General features: G+C 44.6%; 1 protein-coding gene across 1 annotated transcript; it reads left to right on the top strand.

Moving 5' to 3' along the window:
- Nucleotides 1-291: 291 nt before the first annotated feature.
- On the top strand, nt 292-10,994 carry OTP (orthopedia homeobox). Its single transcript, XM_053407898.1, has 3 exons — nt 292-626; nt 1,307-1,737; nt 9,337-10,994. Exons 1-3 carry the CDS (start codon nt 590-592, stop codon nt 9,865-9,867), a joined length of 999 nt encoding a protein of 332 aa, XP_053263873.1. The 5' UTR covers nt 292-589; the 3' UTR covers nt 9,868-10,994.
- The last annotated feature ends 4,788 nt before the right edge of the window (nt 10,995-15,782 follow it).

Below are 15,782 nucleotides of genomic sequence, written 5' to 3' on the forward strand. Positions count from 1 at the left end.
ACTTCTGTTCTCCCCCCCCCCCGCCCAAGCCACCTATATTCCTCTTTTTATTGGGTTGGCTTTGTCAGTCATTTTCAACTAATTTGATCAGGAGGTCACTTTTGTTAAAAAAAGAAAGAAAAAAATAAGAGTGGGGCGGGGGAGGCTGCCTCTCCGGCAATTCATCAGCGCGGGGCGGGAGAGAAGGCGAATGGCGACGGGGGCTTTAAAAGCCCAGCCCGCGCGGCTCGGCGCTGCTGCTGCTGCTGCTGCGGCTGGTGGTGCTGAGGCTGCGGGCGGGTGGAGCGGGGACTCTTTGGGTGCTGACATTTGCAGGCTGCCCTCCTGATTGGTCCCTTCGCTGAGCTGCTCACGGGTTCACTGAAGTGTTAAGCACCTCCCCGTCTCTCTAAAGGACATTATAATGCAAGAGACCCCCTTTTTAACCACACACCGAATTTTCTTTCATTTAGGCGATCTATATATAAATATATATCTATAAGCTTGAGAGAGAGCGAGATCCGGTGCAACTTTTTTTTTCCATAAAAAAAACCCACCACCAACCGCTAAAATTTGGGGGGGTACAGCTTTCGCCCTGGAGCGGTGCGCGATGCTCTCTCACGCCGACCTCCTGGACGCCCGGCTCGGTGAGTTGCCCCCCAAAGCCTCTCTTCCCCCCCTCTTTCCTCCCTCTCCCTCGCCCCCAGCAGCACCTGCAGCCAAGGAAGAAGCCCCGGGCAGGAAATGGACAATTTGTGCCTGATTTTACCTTAATGCGACTAATTTCTTTAAAAGTAATTGTACTGTATTAAAGTTTGATTTGATTTAACGCCATCTTAAAAACAACAACAAAGAATATGTAGATCCAAAAGCAGCAGTAGCGGAACTGGGGGGCCATTTCGTTTTAGGTTGTGGCCCCTCTCCCTCTCCTTTGTCTTCTTCCTGTTTGGTTTTTTATTTTATTTAAGTCTCTCTTTTTTGGTCCTTTGAAATAATCCTGCATGTGTGTATCTAGTTTGCCTACCCTTAAGAAATAAATTGAGGCGCCCTTGGCTTTGGACAGGTGGATGTTCGGGAACCTCTCCGGGCGAAGGCGCAAGGCGGCCCCCTCGGGCGAGGAGAGGGTGTCCGGGGCGACTATCCAAGCGGGATGGCTCCCAAGTTCTTGGGGGGTGGGAAGGAGGCAGGGTGGGCCGGCCCGGTTCCTCCCCGTCGGGGGCCGGGTTGGCCTAGGGCGCTGGTGGACACCGTCCGGGCCCGCCGGCCGGGGGTGGAGCGTGGTGTGTGCCTGGCTGAACCGCGGCGGGCCGCTGCTTTGCCTCTGCAGGGATGAAAGACGCCGCCGAGCTGCTGGGCCACCGGGAGGCGGTGAAGTGCCGCTTGGGCGTCGGAGGCTCGGAACCCGGAGGCCACCCGGGCGACCTGGCTGCCAGCGCGGACTCGGTGGAAGGCTCCACGCTGCTGCCCGGCGACGACATCTCCGCCGTGGGCTCCACGCCCGGCGCGCTCTCGGTCGGCGCCAAGGACCCGGACAAGCAGCAGGGTCAGCCCGGCGGCGGCGGAGGCGGCGGCGGCGGCCAGAACCCCGGCCAGGCCGGCCAGCAGCAGGGCCAGCAGAAGCAGAAGCGGCACCGGACGCGCTTCACGCCCGCGCAGCTCAACGAGCTGGAGAGGAGCTTCGCCAAGACGCACTACCCGGACATCTTCATGCGCGAGGAGCTGGCCCTGCGCATCGGCCTCACCGAGTCCCGGGTCCAGGTAGGCGCTCGCCGTCTGTCCATCCACCGAGCGGCCAAGCCACCCACCTTCCTCCACTCTCCGACCCTCCATCGCCCACCCCGTCCGGGGACAGGGGGGGGGGCTTCCAGGTCAGGGGGCGCCCCCGTCCCCAGACCCAAAAGGAGGGTGGCGGGACTTAAACGTTACTACCCCGCGCTGGTTAATTAGGGTCATTGAGCTCCCCTGATTAGGGACCGAGGGCTAGCTAATCAAATTCCTCACGGAAAGGATTTTCAATCACGCAAGGGGGGCGGGAGTTCGAACTTGTGGTTTTCGTTTTGTTTTAAAGTTGTCTCAAAAGTGAGAAAGGGCTGCTGCTGTTTCTCCAGTCTAGAGACGCGAATGCAGCAGTTTCATAAAACGGCACCAACTAAAAGCAATGCTTTCGATGCCCCAAAGCGAAGCCTTCCCATTAAAAGAATAAAATAAAATAAATATCCTTCCCTCCGCTCCATCACAGCACTGAACAGCACAGACGCCGCGTTACAAAACTTAGTTTATTTGAAGCGGCCTGGGAATTTCGCTGCTGTACATTCAGTGAACGCTACAACGCTTCGAGATCGATTTCTAAGGCAACAGACTGGCACTCCGATCCCAAACACATTGCTCGATTTCACTACCAAGGAAGGAGTTTGAGGCAGCAGTGTAAGAAATATTTTCAAAGAGCCTTAAAAACCCAAGGCAGAGAAAGCCTTTGCTAGAAGTTTTAATTTTAATTTTATTAGCGTTTTATGTTAAGGAGCATTAGCAAAAACAGCTCTCTGTTTATGAACAAATGCATTGGACGCATTATAGAAAAGATGAAATAATTTAAGAGAAGTATAACAAATCTCTTTTTTTGTGGTGGGGTAATATTTAATTTCAGCACACGTTGGTCCCACTCTTTAAGAAAACAAATCATTTGTGTGTTATCTTCCTGTTTCGCATACTGGCAGATTTGAATTTGTTTCAGTCCGATTAGTTAAAATGACTCTGCGCTGTCCTCAGTCCTGAACTTTCCCTTTCCTTGGTTCTTTCTATTTTGATTATTCTGATTGAAATCGCTGATATCGAAAAGGAAAAAATGTATTCTTTTAAAAAATCTTAAAGTGGAACCAAATTTATCTGGAGGCATTTGCATTTTAGATTTTTTTTAAAGGCACTAATTAAATGCTGCTGACTCCAATACCATCATTTTAGTTTGATATCATTAACAGGTTTATGAGGAACTTAATTACAGGGAAATCAATGAGATTTCTCTCTGTATAGAGAGAATAGATGTGTATGTACTTCGTGAGTTGAAATCCTCTCTAATTAATTTAGCCAGAACTAGAGAACGCCAAGCAGATAAATGCAGAGGAAATCTAGAAACCACACTTTTAAATCCCAAGGAGGACTTTTGTGTTTGCGTTCAACAGAGTTTCTGTCACCATATACCTACCTATAAAAAGTGCATTAATATTATCTATTAGATTAGAAAACACTATAATGGGGAGTCTTCAAGAAAAATTGTTACGCATGCCCAAACCAAACCAATTTAAAAACAGTAACACCAATGCTAAAACCCGAAAGCTACCGCAATTCTTCTCTGAATTTATATATATATTAGATTTTATACAGATTTATTCAACCCGTGTAGAATGTTAATTAGTTTAAATTAAAAACGAAATCTGGTTCCAAATAAAATATAATTGGACAACTAACTTGGAAGGGAGAAAGAAAGGAAAAGAGCAGGAAGCCTATTAAACTCCACTGGGTTTCTCCAAAGGTTAATAAGCAATTTCATTATCAGGAATGTGATGAACGAAACAAAATGCATAATATAGAATGGGAATAGTGATTATTCACCCGCTTCCTCTCCCCAGTGGTGGAAATCCGTAGAACTAAATGATAATGGGATCCTGGCCCTACAACGATTTATAGATAGTAAACGAAATTACGGAGAATGAACAGATGCATACGATCTTATTTGGGGTTAATTAATTAATACAGAATAATTACCTCGCTTCATTTACAATTGCTAACGCAAAATAAAACCATCCACTTCAACATAAACAAGTGCTTTTCAAAGACCCCAGTCGCGATTAAAACAGTGATAAGGCTTGTTATTCCATTTTAAATCATATTGTTTCTTGCCTTTCCTTCGAAGGTAAGCGTGCGTCAGATGGCGACCCGAGGTCGCTTACAGCCTGAAACTAACCATATTTTTACCCCCGTGGTTTTCCAGCCTTACTTGTAAGTAAGTCGCGTTCACCTCAGTAGGACTCACCTCCAAGTGAAATGGGGGGGGGAGCATTTTAATGACCTCAGCATAATCCTACACGCTGCTAATAGCTACGGGCGGCTGAATAGAAACAATTTAATCGAGTGGCAATTTAAATATTCTTTACAATAATGTTCTGCAGTTTAAAAAGTAATCAAATCAACATAACCTTCTTAATTAACACTTCAGAATGATTAACATTGTGTAAGCTTGTGCAAAAATAAATTATGGGAAATGTATTTACTTCCCAGTTCATTGTATTCTTGCTACTTGACCAAATGGAAATGAAAGAGTAATGGATGGGTTTATGGTCTCGTTTACACAGCCTTTGCGGCGCGTAGGGGGCTCCACATTGATCCGGGAACGCTCCACACGCCCGCCTTTCGAGCTGCTCTCTATGCACCATTATATGCAAGAATAAATTATATTTTTTCTCACTTTCCTGTCTTCTACATTTTAAAAACCTACCCCTGCTTTGTCGAAAAGGCCTATCCCACGCCTAAGCTACCACTTTGCGCTCTCTCTCTCCCCCCCCCCGCCTCTTTCCAGACCGGGTGTAATAAAACCATTCTTTTTATAGCATGCCATTATTAGAAACCAATTTCAGAATTATTTATAACCTGGAATGGCTTATTAAGCAGCAATGCGAGAATCATGCAAATGACAGCGATCCAATGCAATATAATAAGCATAATCATTAGTCTCTCGCGCTGATTAATTAACTTTCAATATTTTATTTACATAAAAAGCAAATCAGTGAAATAACTTCTGCACAGCCAGGCTTGCCTTTCAATATTTTACACCAACCTAAAAATAATGTGCTGAGACTCCATTGACCGTGTCCCCCCGCGCTGGCCGTGTCACCTGCCACATCTTAATAGGGGACAAGCTGAGAGTATTTTCTAGTTTTCTAATGGAATGAGAAATTGCATTTTCTTCCTCTCCCAGTAACTATTAAAGCGTAATGAATTCGGCCTAGAGTTCACGGCTGGCTGATCGAAATGAACCTGAAATCTGAGCTTTAATGCAGCTCCCCAGATTTCCTACCAAATCTTCGCATTAATCATCCGCTGGATTCCAATGAGATCTTCATAAAGCTTTGTGAGAGGAGGGGGGTGGGGTGGGGAGAGAAAGGAAAGTAATATCCTCTCCCCTTTTTTCTTCCCCATTTATAGCTGGGGAATTAAACGGGCTATATATTTCCAAATACATTTACAGTATGTCTATATTACTGTAGCAGCAGGTATCATGAAAGTAGAGTTTGAAATTGCAAACTCCATTAGACCCTCAGTGTTGTATTAATAATGTTGGGCGGTGGGGAAGCAGAGGGGGAGTCGCTGCGTTTTCTGATCGCAGCCGAAGTTGCCCAAATGCCTGTGGCTAATATATTTCCAGCTCCGAGTTGTCATGTGCGCCTTTTCAAAACCTCCCTCAGGTTCTCTCTCCCTTTTAATCTGTCATGCACCGGTTTCCAAGTGGATACGTTCACATTTTCAAAAGCATATGCGCCGTCGCTCTGAAGTGAGGCGATGACGACCTGATGGAGATTCTTTTACAACCCCAGTAAACCATGACACATAAAAAGATTTTGTGGCCACCATTTAACTATTAACCCTAAAACATAATTGAACACGACTTTTCTCCGTCTCTCTCTCCCCCTCTCATCTTTTTCTTCCTGCCTTCCTTCCTATTATTATTCCTATAACATTTAAGTCCTTAACAGCTGTTCCTTCTTGCTAATGGCCAATCGCATTTCCCTGTATAAATTGAAGGGTTTGAAAGAATGCGGCGGTGCTCCGGAGCCTCTCAAATCCGTAGGCGGCTTGTAGACTGTCCCTAAAGCAGAGTGAGTAGGCACAAGAGCTCGGAGCGGCCCCATTCCAGAGTGGCGTGGCAACCCAGTGCGCCATCGCCCGCAAATAAGACAAGGATCTTTGTTACTAAAGCGCACACAGGCGGTTCTTAAAACAAAAGGTTGGAGTGGGACAATAAATACTAAAACCGATTTGGAATTGTTACGGAAATTCCCGGTTCCAAGGCTGGAGTTTGCTTCCCTGATTAATAAAGCAAAGCAACCAAGTGGGGTGTACACCATGTACCCAGATTTGACTCTGGATAGGGCCCAGCCCAGATACGCATCTCCATTCTGCCCCCTTTTGCGCTGCAAAAGTTCCTGCCCTTTCACGAATCTTTTTTACGCATCAACTTGTGGCGGCGGCGGCAGCGCTGTGGCCGGGGCAAAACAGCCAGAGCAGGGTAAGAGAGTGCAAAGAGAGAAAGGGGTCGAGGCAGAAGAAGGCAATAAAGAACAGGTCAGATGTAGGCGGGGAGAGAGCTGGGGAGAACCACCAAGCTAAAGAATATTCCCACAGAGAAATAAATGAATACCAGGCCAAGTCACTTATTAAGAACCCGCAATATTTACATATACAGTACATGCAAAATTGTGTATATTCGCGTGACATATACGTTCATGTAATTAACTCAACTGGAGTAAAACCAAAAATACCAACATTGTCTCACGATAGTTGCGCCGCGCAATCCTAAACGTTTACTCGAAAGTAAGCCTCACTGAGTTCAATGGAGGTATTCTAAGGCTAGAAGGGGAGTGTGCGCCATTCAGGTCAGTGGGGGGGGGTACATCAGAGGAAACCTGCATAGGATCACGGTGCCCGCCTCAGTTTGCTTTTCTATCCAGCCAAGTCCTGCTTGCTCATATTCAAAAGCCTACTTATAGTGCAATACTAAGGATGTTTTTCAGAAGTTGAGTCCCACTAATTTCTGAAAGTCTGATACCAGGTCAAGTATGCTTAGTGTTCAAGTCTTGTTTATTTATGCTTAGTATTTAGACACTTGGGAAAGGCCTAATTTTTTTTTTAAAAGCCGAGTTGAATGGCTCAGTAGAAAATGAAAAGCTGCTGACACAGACGAGTTCAACGTTTGGTGGAGCTGACAGAAGCTCGGTTGATTAACTAAGGCATCAGAATGAATATCTAAAGCAAAATGCTCCACAATTATTGCAATGGCAGCTCACTTGAAGTAATGATTTAATGCATCTTTGTTGCATCTCCTTAATGAGGTACTTGAGCTTCACCACAAGTCAACTGCAAAACAAAAACTTTTATATATTTAAAACTCAGCTTCTCAGTAAGCAGCAATCTTTTCCAAGTAGTCACTAATCTGGCTTTGTTTCCAATTACATTATATAAATTATTTTTTTGGGGGAAAAGTTTCCCTTATGTCTTATTTACATTTACAATATGAATATTCCTCATGCCTTGAAGTAGGAAGAAAAACATACGAAAAGACCAAGTATTTCACTGGGAAGTATGGCATATTCAGTGCTTTCAACTTCTGGTACTCAGGTAGTAGGAATAACTCCTATTGGAAACCACTGCTAAGCACTAAAATAAAAATAAAAATGTGTATGGGACCTCTACACATCTATCTGCAATGTATATTCAGAGTGTTCCACATATCTGTAACAAAACACACTTATTTGTTTGATCCCAGTAGAGAGATCAATACACAGCTTTCTCCTGTTCATCCATATTCCCTTGCTGATCTAGGCTCACATATGCAACAGATGCTATGTGTATGGATCCTGTGGCTGGATGCTATAGGGCAGCATCAGTGGTTGCATGTGTGATTCCCAGCCATGGGTACCAAATGCAGGGTTCTCAATAACCAGCATAGATAAAATATGGATGCCAATTGTAGATGAGTATGCATCTTCCATATTGTCTGTTGATGTATTCAAATCAGGATACAAAATATACACATATCTAGCCTCACATAAACTCACACACATACATGCATATGGGTAGCTAAAAATGTACTTCTATATTCAAAAGTCCTTGTAAAGATGGGCAAAGAATGCAGTCCGTATTCTAATTTATATATTTGCTCTAAGCATATGGAACTAATGTAAATAAGGGGTGGATACTTTTAAAACTATTATAAGAAACACAATCTTCTGGTGCATTAAATGAACATGCCTACAGATGAATCTCTTGCTCATAAATATTTTATAGCTTATATTAACGTACTTATCTTGATTATATTTCTTGCGTATCCTTCATAAGATACCCCATTAGATTATTTAAAAGTGTAGATCTAGTGAACTCAAGTGGTTAGTGAAGAACTTTTCTACAATCTCAGTCAGAAACCAATTTAACCTGAACTTAAGTTAAATCACTGAAACTAAAGAGCCCACATGGCTTGTGAATTCAGCTACTACTGAACACCTTGTTCAAATGTGAGGAATGGAACTTATGTGTAAGTCTGAAGGTAAATGTGCATATTTGAGAAAAAACACAATGACACCATTCTCTAAATATGTTTTCTTTGAAATATTTCACCAATGATTTTGGTGCAAATCTCAAGAGTGCTTAGGATGAGGTACTATTAGAACCATGAAAGTTATGTCATTCACATTGTCTTAAACACAAGTTTTGCACAACTTGTTTATGCATCAGCGTATTAATTAGACTGCTAGCTCCAGAAGAGGTACGATTGTAGCTTTATTTTTTTCTTTTGTGCCTATGCTCAAATAGTAGGCCTCCCAAACTAGATATGAGTCTAGATGCTTAAGAAAGATTATTATAAAATCTAAACATTATTACAAAAATAGTAAGAGCTGTAGCAAACTCACAATAGTAAAATAACAGATTATTGGTACCAGAGTAACAACTTTATTTTCTACTGTTTTCCCTGGGTTCCATCAGGGGAAAAGGCAGGGTATAAATAAATAAATATATAATAATACTATTTCAAAGGGCTAAAATCTAAGGATTGTAAATACAGTATGCCAGCTCTTTTATTTTTATCCCTCAAGCCATCTGTGTCCAGAGTGGGGAAATGTTCCTCCTCCTCCTCCACCACCACCTTTAAAAGAGTATTCTCCCTTTTGTCCCCAATGGAAATAGAATAGTTGCCCTTATTTTCTCCCTTCGCTTATGCTCCCTTATTTGTCAATGGAATATTAGGGGTCGGTTTCGTGGCGAGGCTGAAGGAAACAAGGCAGCGAAAGTCCTTTGCGTTCAGAGCAATGATAAAATACCAGTGCGTAAAAACCCATATTTTAGCCGGACAGCAGGACAGACACCAGACGTCTGTATCCACACACAGACACCTTCTTTCCCCCCTCCTGACAACTCCATCTTCGCCTTTAGGGCCTCCAGCCAGAGGCGTGGGCCCTCACAGAGGCGGGTGGCGGAGGGACGCGGGGCCTGTTCAAGCGCTTTGCCCGCAGAGCCACGCTAACCGGCCTCTCTTTTCTCTGTCCTTCCCCCCACTTGTCCTTTCCTTCCCCGCCGGCGACGACGGGCGGCCAGGTGTGGTTCCAGAACCGGCGGGCCAAGTGGAAGAAGCGCAAGAAGACGACCAACGTGTTCCGCGCCCCCGGCACGCTGCTCCCCACGCCGGGCCTGCCCCAGTTCCCCTCCGCCGCCGCTGCCGCCGCCGCCGCCATGGGCGACAGCCTCTGCTCTTTCCACGCCAACGACACGCGCTGGGCCGCGGCGGGCATGCCGGGCGTGTCGCAGCTGCCCCTGCCGCCGGCGCTGGGCCGGCAGCAGGCCATGGCGCAGTCGCTGTCGCAGTGCAGCCTGGCGGCGGGGCCCCCGCCCAACTCCATGGGCTTGTCCAACAGCCTGGCGGGCTCCAACGGCGCCGGCCTGCAGTCGCACCTCTACCAGCCCGCCTTCCCCGGGATGGTCCCCGCCTCCCTGCCCGGCCCCAGCAACGTGACGGGCTCGCCGCAGCTCTGCAGCTCCCCGGACAGCAGCGACGTGTGGCGGGGAACCAGCATCGCCTCCCTCCGCCGAAAGGCGCTAGAGCACACAGTCTCCATGAGCTTCACCTAATGGCGTCTCCTTCCCGCCTTCCCAGCCAGCCAGCAGCCTGCCCCCAGCCGCGCCTCCCGCTTTCCCGCCCTTTTTGCTTCTTCTAATTCCTCCTCTTCTTCACCTCAGCCCTGCCCTCACTCCCCACTCCCGCCATTTTTTTGTACTTAAAAGAGGGAGGGGGAACAAACAAAACACTTACCAGGGAGTCGACTCAGGATCAGAAGTGAGTGGACTGGTTTGCGGGCAGAGTTTAAGAGTGGTCGTCCAAATAACACGACCCAGGCAAGCGCACGCACACATAAAAACATACAGACAAGGAACACGCTCACCCCAACCGCCGCCTACTGTGCTCCAAGGGCGGAAACACAATCGACGTGTGTCTTAATAAGGATTTGAGAGATATTCAACCTGACAAAAGGACTCGTTGGATCTCCTCCTTTAATTTACCCCCCAAGTTCCAAGCCCGCACAGCCAAATTCAGATCCAGGCATCTGTTGGGCTTTTATTTTTTTATACAAAACACCAAAACAAAAAGCCACCTCATGTAGAAAGACAGTATACAATGTGTGCATGTGCGTGTACAAATTAAAAGATGAAAGTTGGTTGCAGGGGTTTTGATAGAAAGGTTTTCTTAACGGGCAAGTTTGGCCTTCGGGTGGCTGCGAGGCAAGAATAGTGGTCAGGATGCGAAGCGTGAAGGGGAAATTGAACCGATTTTGATAAAAGCATTTTTAAGCGAATTTTTTGGGGGGCGGGGGAGGGATTCAAACAATTTTTAAAAAAGAACCCACTCCAAACACTTCCTATTACTCTTTTTTCTTTTTGTGGGCATTTTGATTTCTTTGTTTCGGTTATTGCTGTCCCTCCAGTTTCTCTTGTTGCCCTCCCTCTCCGAGCAGCAGGCTGATAGATAGATGCCTGGCGCACGTGGACTTGAGACATCTCCAACCTGGCAAAGACTTTGTACAGATAAAACAATCAGCTATTTTTTTCTCCCTTTCTGCATGTGCTGGTCCAATCCCAGAGAACAGAAGCAATTTCGAAGAATGAACAAACAACGTGAAATAGGATGTTTTGTGTAGATAAAGCATTCTTGTTACATACTGGTCGATTTGTGATATGTTAAAAGAAAAAAGAAAAGAAAACTTACTGTCTGTGCTTATTTATTATGGAATTTTGGGTTTCTTAATAAATGTTTGAGGCTACTATAAAGCATATGATTTGACTTTTGCCAACAAGTTTATATATCAAGTTAATGTAAATGGATAAATAAAATCATTTTCAATATGTGATAATGAGAACGATGGTGTGGCTTGAGATAAGAGGTGTTTTAAACGAGAGAAGAAATAAGATACTTGCTACCTTATTTTTAAATTTAGGATCCAGCGAGGTGGGGGGGGGAGGGTTGTCATACATTTGGAAATAGTTTGCTTGCTTGAACTTTGCGATGAAGCACTTCATTTATTACAATTTGGATACTTTATGTGAATAAACTTTTTAATTTCCCTGCGTAAATGACCTTTTAACTCTCAAGAGCAAGGTTATGATGACAATAGCGGCAGCAGCCGGAAGCAACTGAAGTTAAACCAAGTAACACACGATGTGTGTGTGTGTGCACGCGCCTGTGCTCGTGCCCGCACATCGAAGGACGGGAGAGAGTTACAGAGAAGGCAGCAAAAGTCTAGGGCCCTTTGTGTTGGCAACGTTTTGTAAGAAGTGACATCATTTAGTTGTTAAGCCAAAAGCAAAAATTTATCCGGCTAATTTCAAAGAAGCCCTTTCAGTTTCACAGAGAGAAGAGGCATGCACGGCTGACTGCAAGGAAAGTCCACAGATTTCTGACGGTAAAAATCTTAGCATTTTTATTTTTATTCTTTTGCCGAATACGAGGGCTGTGAGCTCCAAAAAGAAAAGAAAAGAAATAAAAAAACAGAAGCCCCAGTGTCGAACTATATGAAGCCAAAAAGAATTGCTAATAAAAATCTGAAAGGGCGGGTTAAGATTAAAGCAGCGTCCGGGTGTTTTCTTTCATCTCAGTTGACTGAAGGTTGTAGGCAGGGCGAAATGAAATTGACATGTATTTGGAGAAAGCAGAAGGTGCATTTTGCAATCTATCTTTTCGCCGGCTTTCAAATGAGCCGCTGTTATTGTTGCTGTGACTCACTAGACATGATCTTACGGCAGAGAAGACATTCGCTTCCCTTCCCTTCGCTGTTTGCAAACTTGGGCTCTGCTAAAGGGCAGAAGGTTGTCAAGCACCAGGTAGAAAAGGATGCTTCGTTTTTTAATGCTTCCCTCAGATCGTTTTTGTCTGCACATCAATTATAGATCTCTTAATTACACACAAGAGGGTGCCCAAGTCTGGAGCCTTTCACAGAAGGGCCCTTGGTTGCTCCCCAGTGAATTCCGCAGATGCTTCTTTAATTTAAAAATAAAATAAAAAAAGAAGTCAATGATTAAAGGTCCAGGATGAGAAGGAAATCACTTTGGTGTCCTGAAGAAGGAGCCCTTTGGATAACTTAGGCACCCCAAATGCCATTTAAATGAAGCTCTAATTTAAAAGTGGTCACTCTCCAGGGTTACACCACAATGGCAAGAGAAAGGTATCATTCTTTAATATCAGTTTTGAGATTCAGCATTCACACAGGAGGTAAACATAATCAAATATCATATACAGATTAACGGATGATAATGTGCAATCATATGGAGCCATTTTGAAAATAATTTTTGAAAGCTCCCTCTTCTTCAAGCAAAAATATTAATCCTTCCTCCTGATGACACTAGAGCTCCACTGGCCCAGGAAATGAATACTCTTGAAATTTTTATTATGCCCTTTTGTTTGCGTTTTTGTTAAACTAGACTAGAATCTAATTTTTCCCCAGACAGTGAACTGAATGTATATTCAGTGACTTTAATTAAACATGCTGCATCACACCTATTTTGGTCTTGGGGATACATTTAGAGACAAATTTTGATTCTCTCATTGACTTCTAAGGTCTGTAGAGCCAGTCCCTAGCCACTGATGCACATGACCTCTTTTGTGTGTCTCTATAATCTCAGTTGATATTAGAGATCTCAGATGGATCTATTTGATCCTTAATCTTAACATCCTTAACACCAGGGCTTCAGAGAACATAACAGAGAGCCCTTATTTTAATACCCCCCAAGTCAGTATCACTCCACATAGATGTCATCCTTCCATTCTGCCTTTTGTCTTTCAATGTATATCATAGTTTCCTTATGATGTGCTTTATGCCTTTAGTTGAAATACAGTAGGTCTTTTATCTGCTTTATAATGTATTTTTCAAATAAAATACAATTCCCTCCCTCTCCATTTCTTGTTTGTTTGATGTTACTGAGAGCAAGGAAGACCCTACTTCTGAGAATTTTTCTTCTCTTACAGAATTTTGATTAATGCTATTTTTTTAAAAAGAGGACACAAGGTGTGTGTGTGTGGAGAAATGCTCTGATGGGTTAGTTGCTGCAGAGCTGGCCTCACATAGTGGCTAAGAGCAAGGTAGGATATGCCAACTCTAACCTCTGTCAGAACTGCACCAGGGCTGACCTTAGGCACATTACTGTTCTATTTGGACCCCTTCACACATTGTGGAGGCAGAATGGATAAATTCAACTGGGATCTGCAGCCAGCTCAGCTTTCTGACTAGCATATTTGTAAGAGTTCCCAAATGCAGCTGTGTACAGTGGTACCTTGGGTTACATACAGTTCAGGTTACAGATGCTTCAGGTTACAGACTCCACTAACCCATAAATAATACCTTGGGTTAAGAACTTTGCTTCAGGATGAGAACAGAAATCGTGCAGCGGCGGCGCAGCGGCAGCTGGAGTCCCCATTAGCTAAAGTGGTGCTTCAGGTTAAGAACAGTTTCAGGTTAAGAACAGATCTCCAGAACGAATTAAATACTTAACTCGAGGTACCACTGTATTGTATTTTTAAGTGAGCAATTAAAATATTAGAATATACCCAAAAAGTGACCCAAATCTGCAATATATATGGGGATAATAATGACATTAACTTGCTTTACTAAGATAACATATGTTTGGGCAGCCCAACTTGAAAACCAGTTAAGTCACATGTGTTGGGTTGAGCTTGAGGCAAAGCAAATTGTCTTCATAAGCAAATAGCAGTGAGGTACATGTATTTCCACCACTGAAGTAAACACATCCAATATTGGTTTAAATTCTAATGCTCCAATGCATCTAGGTTTTTGATGGACTTATTGAACCCACAGGTAGCTTGCTTTAGTTGTAAAAGAGTACATGGATTGCCATCCTTAACTCAGGGGTGTAGCATGGGGGGTAGGAGGGCCATGGCCCCCAATGCACAATTTTGAGGAGTGTGAACTAGGTGTCCCCATGCAGGCACAGCCTTTTGCAGGGATCCACCCAAGCATATCCTGGCAGGCCCTGTCCCTGGCTTCCCATCCTTCCCTGCCTGTCACTGGGGGGTTTCAGGGAGCCCAGTCTGGCCTCACCACTGCATCCCCAACCCCCTCATTGAATGGCTACCTGGCTCAGTGTGCTCCTCGGACAGTGAGTGGGTACAGATGGAGGGAGACAAGCAAGGGGCAACTCCAGTATGGCCTAGCCTGGTGCTCCTCTACATGGGTGTCAGGGGGATTTGCCCACCAAGGGTCATGTTGATTGGCTGGGCTCCCCCGCCGCAGGCAGGCAAGCTCTGGTGTGGAGGTGTCACGCTGGCAGCATTGGCATTGAGGGCTGGTCTGGTGTGGTGGGCTCAGTTCACCCTCCGGACACCTCCTGGCGTGCCTGTGCGCGCCCCAGGCACCAGCAAACCACGCTACGTCAATGCCTTAACCTGCTGGTTCAAGAATGTGTCCTATTATCTTAAACAGATACAATGTTAAGTAAGCTTAAAACTTAAGTGCTGGTCTTTTCATTCTTCTGAAATAAATCTGACTCCTCCATATCCTAAACCTTTCAGAGGCTGAGCCAATGGTCTCCAAGCAGTGATAGTGTAGAGAAGTATAGAGAACTGAGCCACACCAGCATAGAGGGTTCTTATGTAACCCGCTTTTGTCCTTCCATTTGTGCATAAGAGGCATGACTCACTTCACATTTAGGTGATCTCTGCAAATCTCCCACTGCTCCTTACCAAAGTGCAGCAAAGGTTGTTTACAAGCATGCTAATTTTACAGCCCTTTTATATAGCTTTAAGTGAGACAGGTTTATGATGTAGGCATGTAATAAAATATAGTCTACAAGAGGTTTTTTTTTTAAAAAAAACAACAACTCCAACATCAACCATGTGTTTTAAAGTGTTAGGTGGAAATGGGCTCTTAGGCTGGGGAGGGGGGTACCAATCCAAAAGGTCCAACTCCATTCACTAATGGAAATGTGGTAAAGCATTGCAAAGACTTCCACTTAATTATTCTTCCCAAAATATGCATCATGTTCTCGAGGGTTTAATGAAAAATGTCCTGGTTCTGAACAAAGCTGCTTGGTTTCACTAATCCTCAATGTAACATTTGTTTCCATGGCAATAGATGTTTGCCTTATATGAAGGCCTGGAAATTTGTGGAACCAGGTGGATCGGGGTGACCTGAAAAAGCTCTACATTTGCCTAGTATAGGGGAAGCGATGCACTTAGAACTGGAATGTGGTGAAAGAAAATAAGGCGAGTGCAACTTATGAGTAATAATTCCCAGAACAATTTTCCTTTACAAAGTGTTTACAAACTACATCGTATATATTCACAACAGCCTTGTAAGTCTCTCGTCTGACTGGTCATTAACTTCACTTTGCAGAGGAAAACGGAGGCTGCAATTCTAAACATGCTTACTAGGGTGTTGTTGGCATCTGTCTGTCTCAAGGGACAATTGAGTGAGCCTGCGGGGATGAAGTCAAACCTCTGGAGATGCATTAGCAGTCCTAAAGTGACTTCTCTGGGGCGC

The sequence above is a fragment of the Podarcis raffonei genome, chromosome 11, assembly GCF_027172205.1.
Source record: "Podarcis raffonei isolate rPodRaf1 chromosome 11, rPodRaf1.pri, whole genome shotgun sequence".
Taxonomy (NCBI): domain Eukaryota; kingdom Metazoa; phylum Chordata; class Lepidosauria; order Squamata; family Lacertidae; genus Podarcis; species Podarcis raffonei.